This window comes from Poecilia reticulata, linkage group LG5, assembly GCF_000633615.1.
Source record: "Poecilia reticulata strain Guanapo linkage group LG5, Guppy_female_1.0+MT, whole genome shotgun sequence".
NCBI classification, from domain to species: domain Eukaryota; kingdom Metazoa; phylum Chordata; class Actinopteri; order Cyprinodontiformes; family Poeciliidae; genus Poecilia; species Poecilia reticulata.
This window is the reverse complement of record NC_024335.1, coordinates 4687829-4699797: the sequence shown is the minus strand read 5'-3', so window position 1 is coordinate 4699797 and position 11969 is coordinate 4687829. Positions and strand designations below refer to the sequence as shown.

The window sequence follows — 11969 nt, the reverse complement described above, 5'->3', positions numbered from 1 at the left end:
TAAAAAATAGTTGGAAGTATTTTTTTTGCATGAAACTTTTTCTATTTGTCTTAATAGGTGCACTCTACATATAAATTTAATTAGGCCCGAGCAGCTAAGCGCTGCGAAGGCCTATTGTAACCGTGCTGTAAATTATTATTATTCTTCCGTAAAGTAAATTGGCTTTTTGGGGGCTTTATCATATTCAAAAACTCACCAAACTTGGCGACCGCATAGAGCCCAGTGGAAATTTATGTATTTTAATGTCGGCGCGAAAATYGCACAAGAAACAGCCCAAGGGCGCCACCTAGCAATTTTCAAAAGACCCTTTCCTGTTCACTTACTTTATCGTAGGGACTTGAAATTCGGTACAGTTGTAGAACTCCCCAAGACACAGAATTTGCAATTAACGTCATAGTGCAAGTATCCTAGGAAGTCGGCCATTTTGGATTGAAGTTCCAATTTTGACCCCATTTTGGCCGTTTACAGACGTCGCATGTGATCAAACTCCTCCTATGTATTTCGATTGATCGGCTTCAAACTCAGTCAGATCGTTCATACGGCATGGCCGATTCAAAGTTATCAAATTGGTGAGTTTTCGAGCATGCTGAAGGGGTCGTACCAGGGGTCAAAGTTCACCGACTCGCCGTGCAACACAAAACTGTTATAACTATTACATAAAAGCAGACAGAGGCACCAAACTTTCAATAATTGATCATCATCGGGTCCCATAGAATAATCAATGGTCAAATGATGACATCACTTAGGCCATGCTCCCTGAGAACAGAAAGTGTAATGTTTTACACTGAACGATCCCTATCTGACCCATGTTGGTGTGTTGTGGATTCCAACCCTGTTTGATTTCGATGGAGTAGGTGGGCGTGGCGAAGTAACCTGTAACGCCGTGTCCATACGTTTGGCTCTAGATTCCACAATTTTGAGCCCAGCTGCACCAAACGTGACATGAGTGATCCTGGTTGGATCGATCCCCTACGATTATACGTAGTCATAGTCTGACGTCATCAAAGCCCCGCCCCCTTAGAACAGGAAGTGCCTTTTTTTCATYGGAATGCTCCATCTCTGGCTCTTTTGACCTAATCAAGATGATTCTATGTTGGATGACAGATAACAAGTTGRTCTCACTTGCTTTAAAGCGCCAAKAGTTTCCAGTAGAGGGTGTGGCCGCGGCGAATCAGAGGTCACGCCACCGCCATACKTTTGGCTCCAGATTCCAYATGTTTCATTCCAGTTGCACCAAACTCACTAGGATGCACCCTTATCAATCCCCGAACAGGAAACCATAACAACCATTGATGGGCGTGGCCTAATTTCTATATAACGCCCYCTAGAATKTTTTTAAATGATCARCCCCAAGCCATGCTTTTACCTAGAATTATGAAACTTGGTACACATGTGTAACTTGTCAGGACCTACARAAAWRTCTCTTGGAGCCATGATCAAAACCCAAAAGGAAGTCGGCCATTTTGGATAAAATTCCGCCATTTCCTGTTTTTCATAGATGTCATATTTGATCGAACTCCTCCTACAGCGTTTGACATACAGACTTCAAATTCAGTCAGCACAAAGTTCAGACATTAAAGGTCTAAAGTTATCTCAGGAATTTTTGTATGTCAAAACATGTGGGCGTGGCTAAGTTCCAAAATTTGACTATTCGTCATAAAACATCAAAGTGACATAACTTCCACATAYAAGGTCACAGCTGCTTCAGACTTCCTATGTCTCACTACTGAYCAACCCTCATTACATTCTCATGGTCAGATGATGACGTCACCTTAGCCCCGCCTACTTCCGACAGGATGTCACCTGTTTTTTTCTACTGTATGTCTTACTTTTACTGAGAAATACATTTGGAATTAATCTTCTACCACCTGACATAATATGACCTGATGATGAACTCTGACCCGTGGGGGTGTGGCCAACTAGCTGTCCTTCGCCATATGCATACAATTGTCTCTGAATCACACACGCATCTTACTATTGGCACCAAACTGGATACGTATGTTCAATGCTAAAGAGCCCAACAGGATTGAATTGTCGTTCTGTCAGCTATTACTCCTCTCTACATCGACCGATCTGCACCAAATTTGTGATGTGTCGCCAGGGAACCATGCTGAACTCATCGGTGCGTATTGCCTGGCGGGCGCGCGCCTAAACTGTGTGACAGCGTACGCGGTGGCAGACGGGTGGCAGTGCTGGATCCCCCGCAGTGGCTATAGGCCGGAGCAGCGCTTGGCTGTGAGGGCCGCTTGAGGCTCCGCGGAGCTTTAATTGGTTTTCTAGCTGTGCTTTTCTAGCTGTGCAGGTTTTGGGGGAAAGTGCTGTACGGGCATAAAAGCTGGACGTTTATAATCTGAAGTTGGAACTCCACATTGCAAGAAACATCAGGATTGCTTTTTGAAATTTGAATTTTGACTTGGGAAAGAATTTTAGCACCATAGCTGAACTCAGTATTTGATATGGATGTGTCATCTATAAAGCAATGACCTGTTTATTGGCACTTCTGATGGTTTAAATCAGTACAGCCTCCATTAGTAAACATGCAGCCACAGTGTTCGAATTTACAAATGTGAGAAACCTCTTGGTATTGACTTGAGTTGCTATTTAGTCAGGTCAGCTAATGTTTCTAGTTTACATTTGCGACCTGAAGAAGGCTGGGTGGGACTCATTCACCAATATTGTTAGCTACATTTCCCTACATCTATTTTCTGCTAACTGTCATTTAATTTTCTGATCATTAATTGGTTGTCTCAAATTTTGCACACACATGTGTATACGCCCAGGAACAGCTGCATATTTATACATCGGGGTTTATTTATATGACTGGGTTTTTGTCTCAGGCTGATGAAGGAAGCCAACATGAATATCCAAATGTTTCCGAGGGAAAAGGCACTAATAATTTATGTTGAAATTTCTGAAACTGACAACATTGTTCTTGCTGACAGCAGCGAGAGAGATTGCCTCTGCTGCCGCAATTGGGTTGAGACAGATGGTAAGAGAGTTGATTGGACAGAAGTTGCCTCTCTTCTTGCTAAAAGCCTGCTTGCCATGGTCTGTCGAATCTACAAACCTGCTTCTCAGATGTCTGCTACCTTCCTCCATATTTAAGCGCTGCTGGCTGTCATTTTTCTCACCTTTCTTGAATCTGGGACAGCAGCTGGAGGCACTGAGACAGTACTGGTAGGAACTGTCAAGAAAGAGTTATCAAAATGTCCAACTTTGGGAGAGCAGAGGGTGATAAATGGAAAGGTTTTACATTTTTCTAAAACAGTTCAAATGCTAATAATTAAATTAAATAATCAGTCATACAGAGGTAATTTTTGGTAGCTGCAGTGTGTTGTCTTTTCAGTGTATGAGCACATTAAGCCAGGAAAGTTGATAGTAACAGGCAATGGCTGTGCATACAAAAATAACACTGTGACTTAAATGCTAACAATCCCAGAAAAATGAATGCGAGACTTCCATCATCTGGGGGAGGCGAGGAGAGGAGCAGTCTTGAGAGGATTGTGAAGCAAAATCCATTCAAGCAGACTGTGCTTCAAGAGTGACCACACACCTGGATCCTAAACATGAGCTCCAGCTGTCCCATTCCTTGTGTTAAGAAACATTTAACTTCATTAAATGTTTTACCTGGACTCAGGAGAAAATGGATAGGACGGTTGTTCTGAATCCACCTTTCTTAAGGTCCAGTGTGAAGTTTCCACAGTCAGTGATGATTTGAGGATCATGTCATCTGCTGGTGTTGGTTCATTGTGTTTTCTCAACTCCAAAGTCTAAGCTGGCAACTAACCTGATTAGATCTCTTCGTGACATGCTAATTCATTTTTCTGGCAGGATTTTGTACTTCCCCGCACTGCCAAATGTACTAATACCATTTATAATGATCAGTAAGCTATGGTCAATAAACTATCTAGGTTGAATGACTCAGTGCCTCACAGTGTATAATACATAGACACGCCTTTGTCAGTTGTCTGATATTTCTCTCTTTAATATCCCCTTTTCATTGTATTTATGCAATATTCATGTGTCTTGAGAAAATGATTTTGGTATCTAAATTACCAGGAAAAAATGACTTAAAATAAAAAAACTCTGTGTATTATGAATCTATATGAATACAATTTTCACTCATTCATTTGATAAGATGCATCCGCATCTCATTTAATTTGAGATTTGTTTAGCTACTGGAGTGAAACAACACAACTCCATGTCTGTTTCAGTAAAGCGACACACAGCCTCAGGCAGAACCCGAACTCTGGCTGTGAACCTGGAAGGGAGGGACTTACTTACCTGTTAATGAGACCAAGGATGGTAGGTTTGCAGAAACAGTTTCCCTTGGGGTGAACGAGGGTCACAGCAAGTTCCTTCAAAGTTGTGGAGTTGCAGGAAAAGAGCCCAGCAGATTGTCAGACCTCAGCATGAAGAGATGCAGGGTTGTGTTTGTTGTGGAACTCTGAACCAGCGTTTCATCTTTGTGAGGGTGATGGAGGAGGCGACCTTGGCTAACACCTGTACAGCCTGGAGAAACAGATGGGACTGAATTGTTATTATGTTGATGCAGTGTATACTGATTAGGAGCCATATCCAATTTAAGTGACTGTCACTGTGTCACATGTTAACATATATTAATCTTTGTAAACCAGTCGGTCTCATAAATGATCAAAAGTCGATCTAGAATGATGGACCCACTGCCTTTCTGGTGCCCCGTTTCTGTTATGTACTAAACAAAGAGTCAGAAGGTTTCTGTATTTTTCTCAGGATTTAGAATGTATTTAGGATCAACAGGAAAAATGAACAATTAAGCTAAATAATTTAGTCAGAATCAACAAGAACTGCAATACATGGAACCAAGAATAAATTTAATTAATGATCAACGAATTACTCACTAAAGATTATCATTAAAAGAAAAGATTAATAATCAGGAAATCAGCATCACTCTGAAACCGGGTTGAGAATACGAAGAGGAACACACTTTAGGACAGCTACAAACTGAGGCGAAGCACATATTTACATCTGCAGTCACTGCAACACCTGAGGAGCCCAGAGGAAATCTCTCATCCAGGCTGACTTATGCTAAAAGTCCAGTTTGTTTAATTATGTCTCTTCCTAAGGCAACACTGCTAGATTCAGAATTTTGTTTCTTGCAGTTTGTCTGTCTGTAAATTCAACAACTAACACTGAGAAGCTGGTAACTCTTTCTGTCCTGTCCTACATTTCAAACGGCGTCGACATGCTTCTTCAGATCACCTGGTAGACAATCTGATTTCGCTTTTGGGTCTGGTGAGGGTGGCGTCAGTGATGAGTTCAGGAACACTAAGGGAAATTTAGCTTTCAGTGGATTAGATGCAGACCAGCAATGGTTAATATGGAGATTGAGCCACAAGTAGTATCAGCATTGCCATTTTAGACTTTGCACATGGAAAAGGCACAATAAACAGAATATATATGATGTACCACAAGTACACAATGACAGAGAAAGAGCCGGGGTGACCCACCGGTTAAAGGACACAGTCTTCCCACCATCGGATTGAACAGAATCCGTTTTTGTTTAGTGGGTGCAGATAATGTTCTCAACATTTGATTTGTCTTGTATAAGAACAATTAATACATTATTACATTCACCACCAAATGTCCAAAAACATAAAATTTAACAATAGCAATAATGGAGAAATTTGATTTGGGAAGATGGTCAGGATTACAATTTAAAAGTTAGGTGTTAGCTCTAATAAGGATGTATTTTATTGCCTTTCATTACATTTGCATAATTTTTTATGTGAATCCTATTTCACATTTAATTGGATCACAATTCAATTGATATTATTTAGGATTTTATTTTAGATCTTGTGAGTGTTTGAGATTTCATAATTAACTAAATGTGATTTTAGGTTTATTTTAAAACATATTAATTTGCTAATTTTACCAAAGCAAGTTCATCTATTTTAGAATTATGTGTTTGTAACTACCTCTGGTATTTCCTAATTACACATGTGATTTAATTTCCTCAAGTCTCTAGAATCCCAATTTATTTGAAAATTTTAAATTATTGTTCTCCTGTATGATTGTTGATTGGACTTTGTGCTGCATTTGAACAATAAACATGAGGAATGTTCATGAAGTCAGATGTCAAATAAATGGCGTGTCATTTACATTACAATTATATTATGCCATATTTATACTTGGTCTCCTACTTCTGGTGTTTCTGCGATATTAGTAACCACATTTTGTGATCCATTCCAGGAACGAAGGCTTTGCGCTCACCCTTTCCTCGAGCTCTACAGAGATGGTCAGATCCAGTTCATTGTCCCTCTGGCTCGGCAGGGGGATTTTTATGTGCCTGAGGTGCGGCAGACAGAGAGGAGGCTGTCAGAACAAGAGGAATTTCACAGTGATACTGACGTCTCAGGTACACTATCCCTTTTATGTTGTGCTGCACTGGCACAAACAGATGTTTGCATTTTTGTTGAATTTCTTTCTAAGTGTCAAAAATGTCACATGGCTTGAAGCTTTTTACATGAGTGACGATTTGGTATTGCAGGAATAATTGCATATTTCACTTTTTTATTTTGTCTAATTACAACCACAATCTGTGTTTTTTATTAGGATTTGTACATTAGGCTAACACATAGTAGCTTATAATTGTAAAGGGAAAAAAAATACATGGTTTGCATTTATTTTGCTCTTCCATTTGTTAAGCTGCCTTCCCTAAGAAATCTAGGGTAGCCAGTTGCCTTAAATAATCAACCAATTCGTGAACAGTCTTGCCTTTATTGAAAAGGGGCAAAAAGAAAGCTATTGTTGAAAGAAAGTCACAAGTAGTTCCATTTGCAGTTTGCCACAGATCCTGTAGGGGGCAGAATAAAGTCCCCTTGTCAAATGAGATGAAAACGGAGCTTATCTGTGTACATGCTCAATGCTGCATGTGAAAGAAAACTAAAAATGCATCATCTGGAACACACCTTTCCAACTGTAAAGTAAAGTGGTGGCAGCATCATGCTGTCACCTGTCAAAGTCCACACCTAAATGCATTTGAAATTTTAGTTCACTCTCTGTCTAATCTGACAGAGCTTGAGTTATTTTGTTTTAAAAAAATTTTGACAAATTTTCAGTTTATGAGACATCATACCATAAAAGAATTGCAGCTGAAAGTGGCTTTTCAAAGTACTGACTGGGGTTAATACAAACACATGGGGCACAAATCAGATTTTAGTAATTAAGAACTATGTTTCTTCCTTTCTCCTCCTTGGAATCATGCACAGTTTTGTGTTTTTGTATCATATAAAATCATTATGAAAATGTTAGCTTGATGCTGTGACATGACAAAATATGAAAAAGACCAAGTTTCATAACTCAAGGTGCAAATACTTCTACAAAGAATGAGTATTATGTCTCATCTGTTACTGACCATTATGTCCACATTCATACATAATACATGAATGGGAAAGAAAAGTTACACATAAAATGTTGCTGCTGTTTTTTTTCTTCCAATGCCGTTTTCCTCCATTGTTTAATTAAGAATTACTTCAGTTGAGCAACTAAGCTTTATTTCTGAACACTAAGATTTAACCTGATCTTACTGAATCCCGATGCAGCACAGCACCGTGGCCACCTTAAGGCACAGCTTACATCTCTTGTTTATATCTCTTCCTACTCATGAGGAAAATGTCTTGCTTTTGTCTATATGCTTCAATATGTTTTCATGCTCAACAGGGAAAATTAAGCAAAACAGCCAATACTGTAAATGCAAATCAGTTGAACTGACGGACCTTAAAAAGCTCCACAAAAATGTTGAGGAGATATTTTCTAAGAAAGCCGTCTTGCTCTGCCATCTGTCCAGTCAGGCTCCTTGATGTTTTGGCCTGAATGTAAGGGAGTTGGACCTTGTATCGAACGCTGTTTTGTTTATGGGCAGCTCTGTAGAAGTAAACTGTTACTGACACCTTCTTAGGTGTTAATGAAAAGCCCAAACACAACAGCCTCTGCTGGAGCTGTGCTGCCACTCACGAAGAGGGTGACTGCAGCTTTAAGGACACCACCTGGAAACCCTGCTTTCAGACAGAATACAGAGCAATGAGATATAAAAGATCTTAAAGAAGTGGATGGAGTTATTGTTAGTTGATGAAGCTTATTATAGATTTGTTGAAGCGTATAATTAATGCTGCTTAGATGCCACTAAGCTCTGTTCAATTTAAGTCAATCTCACATTAGATAGACAGCAGATGATTAGCAACAACACTTGCTAATAATAATAATAATAATAATAATAATAATAATAACTCGAGCAATAATTATTGGAAGGAATAGAAATACAAAATAATAAGAAGTAACCATAATTTGGAGTTTAATAGACAAAATTGGAGGATGCTTCTTTATTAATCCACCAGAGAGCAAAGTTAGATGTGAGGAAATTAAACTAGCAGTTTAAAATAATATGTTGGTTTTACATAATGATTATGTTTATTTAATCTAATTTGCAAATGTCTACAGGCTTGTGCCGGTTTGGATTTTTTAAGCAACTCTTTTTTGTCACCACTAACACCTGGCTGTGGGATATTTATTAGCAAGAAACCTTCACAATTTGACTTTTTACACATGAGGTGTAAAAAGTCATGGTACAAAGTTGTGATGCACTGAGTTCCTGAGAAACTATATATCTACCCACTCCTTCACCTTCTTTCTCTAAATTGGTAAAGAAAATTGTCAGCTTTATGCAGTAGCTGTTGCAATAAATGGGAAACATTTGCCATTATAAGTTGAAAGGATTTTAGACTTCAGAACACGAACACATTTTAAAACGTATTATTGGCTGCTAATCAAATTATATCTTGAAGATAGATAGCAGCTTGATGACAATAAGCTCAAAATGCAACAAGTGGTTCATATGAAGAAACATTTATTTCAAGGGCATGAATATAATTTAGCAAAAGTCTGGATGTATTTGATCCAGTTTTTTACCCCCACTTTTTGCTGAATTGTGTCCTGATGTTTCCAGTTTTTTGCTCAGATTTGTTTGTTTTTAGCAGCCTAATAATAGGACCTTATTGAATATGTTGATATTTTAAACTGTAGCTCAATAAAAATGTCGGACTTTTTAATCACTTCCAAACCTGGTAGCATCTTAGCTAAAGCCCACTTGTCAATAAGATATTCAGGTTTAGTCTTTCATTCAGATGTAAATTCTATATTGGAAAATTTTGGCACCTTTTTGCAACTTTATAAAAACTCAATAAGATGCTTTTCTTTATTTGCATGATGACATCTCAGTTTTTTTTTTTACTTAAAAATAACTATAAAAATCAAGCAAAGAAAAATACTGCTGAAATGTAAAACATACCTGATAATATTTTCTTTCTTTTTCTAACTACCCAGATTTACATCAATTTCCATTTGAATTTCACTCGGTCTGAACAGAAAGCCAGACCCTAGAAGGTCCTCTGTGAATCTTTACCATTTTTTTTTTCTCCAAAGCAAACAAGAGCGCTGCTGACAAATCCTGCTCCTCATGTGTCACGGCCACAGTGCAGAGTGGAAGTGACATTCAGGTCCATGCCTCTGAATGATAATGTGACAGATAGTTGTGCTCCTGTCACACTGGGATCTTTTCAGCCAGAGCGAGCCAGCGGAGCATTCAGGCCACTGGAAGCTTCTTCGGTCTATTGACACCCCGCTCCACACGCACTTGCACTCGACCACCAGCCACCGCCGCAGCCCCCCCAAACACTCGATACCAATCCTGTCTCGGTGACCTTATCAACCCCCAGCCTCTGCACACATGGCTCCTCATACTGCCTGGCAGCATTCTAACAATTATCCTGTCAGTCCTCGGCATACTTCACTCGGCTGCAAAAGTGGTTTTGCATTTTGTATCAGTGGTAGTTCTTTATAAACATGCTGCATTTGCCGCCTCGGCTTGCTGCTTTAAGACTTCTGGGAACAGTTTCAGGTCAAGCATCAGGTAATATTAAAGGAATAACTCACAGCTCAAGTCCAGCAGAATATGCGTCTAGTTTTCAGTAGAGCTCGGTTGTGTTTTCTTGTTTATGAACTTATTTTGTTTCAGCATATCTCAGCTTCACTTCTGTCGAGCAACTTTAAAGCAATTATAAATTTCAAAGTGCATAGTAACTTAATAAAATGTATAGACGAGAGCAGCAAACAAATGTCAATAAAAGCAAAGAAGTAAATGCAATCAAATGTACATTCACCAGTCACTTTGTTGCGTGCAATTTCTTAGTAATTTGTTGGACTTCCCTTTGGCTTCACATCTGCTTTAATTTTGAATGCCAGACATTTTACAAGGTGCTGGGAAGAGCCCTCAGAGATGGCATCACACAGTTGCTGCAGACTCCTGCACATTCAATATTTAAAACTCTTGTTCCTCCAAAACCCAAATGATACCAGTTGGATCTGCCGTACCCTTTTGCAAAGTTCAAGAAGCCTGGTTGAAATAATTTGAGCTTTATGACACAGGATCCTCCTAGGAAACTCTGCCAGAAGACAGGCACACTCTAGTCACAAAGTGATGTATGAAGTTAGCATCAGGTATGCTGCAGTGCTTAAGCAATGCTCACCCAAAGTATGCCAAAAAAAATTAAATAAAATAAAACATCCTCCGCACCATTACATCACCAGCCTGAACTGCTGATGCAAGGCAGGATGGATCCGTGCTTTCATGTTGTTTACCTCAAATTCTGACTCAAGCATCCGAATGCTGTTGCTAAGATTGAGACTCACCAAACCAGTCATAATTTTTCCACCTTGTTATAGTTGAATTTTGGTGAGCCTGTCACTCTTGTAGCCTTAGTTTTCAGTTCTCCCCTGACAGACTGAGTGTAGTACAGGGGTGAAAGTAAGGGGGTACAGTCGGGTACTGCGTACCCCTAAAAGATTAAGCGGGGGTAGCAGTACCTGCAAGAGATGGCAGAGGCTGTCAGCTGTAAAAAATCAACGGGTTCACTTTGCAGCCATGAGTTCACCCACTAATCAGCCGTAACTGATTAGTTTTTCAAGAACAATCTAAAACACAACTTAATCAGTTAATAAATAACTTTTTTCCCACTTCATATTGTTTCTGAACTGTTCGTGTTTTGCTAGAGCAGCGGGGCAACGCGTTGGTTGCGGAACGTTTTAAGTCGATCTCAACATTAGGTGACAAACTGAATGTTATTAAAGAACAACAACAACAAAAATCAACAAAACGTGTTCACATTAATGACAACAAAAATAATAATCTCAGTGATCATTGTTTCAACAAGGTGTTGCGCAATTCTGTGCATTTCAGTTCCATTACCATAATGACTAGCAGAGCAGGAGTCTAAAATTCCTCTGGAACCTGTTGGAGGAAAAATATCCCAACTTCAGAAGATGAGCTTTTAACCTAACAGAGCTCTGTAGTTCCTCCTGTCAGGGTGAGGAGGCATCATGTTAGGAAGAGAAGTGGAAGCTGCAGGATCTTCAGAACAAACAGGTCGTGATGCTGGGCTACTGATTATCCCTCTATCTGGACACAGGATCAATAGAACCAGTTTAAAAGCTAAARTGAATGGTTATATGCCAGACATGGAAAACTGGGATGCMCTCCATGCCATGATGTTCAGAATTTAGGTCTCATGGCATCTCAAGGTGTCAACATTGCAGCCAGTGGGTTGAGGGAAACACAGCCTTATTTTATAACAATTCAAGAGCTACCAGCTTCGCAAAAACATTAATCAGCACAGACTCCAAAGCACACAAAGACATAATTGTGTGTGTGTGTGTGTGTGTGTGTGTGTGTGTGTGTGTGTGTGTGTGTGTGTGTGTGTGTGTGTGTGTGTGTGTGTATGTATATATATATATAAGTCCTGCCTTAGAAGGACTTGCCTTCTAAGGCAGGCAAGTCCTGCCTTAGAAGCCAGGACTTGCCTGGCTTCTAAGGCAAGTCCTGAGAAGCCAGCTCAATGGCAAGAACAAGATCCGTGCAATAAACAGCTATGCCTTAC

At 39.5% G+C, this 11969-nt stretch overlaps 1 protein-coding gene across 1 annotated transcript in view; it reads left to right on the top strand.

The window, feature by feature from the left end:
• Window positions 1-11969, top strand: part of tex264b (testis expressed 264, ER-phagy receptor b) — a 47356-nt gene that overhangs the window by 29548 nt on the left and 5839 nt on the right. Inside the window, exon 3 of the mRNA XM_008408720.2 lies at window positions 6232-6397. Within this exon, the coding sequence (XP_008406942.1) occupies window positions 6232-6397 (166 nt within the window). The remainder of the gene's footprint in view (window positions 1-6231; window positions 6398-11969) is intronic.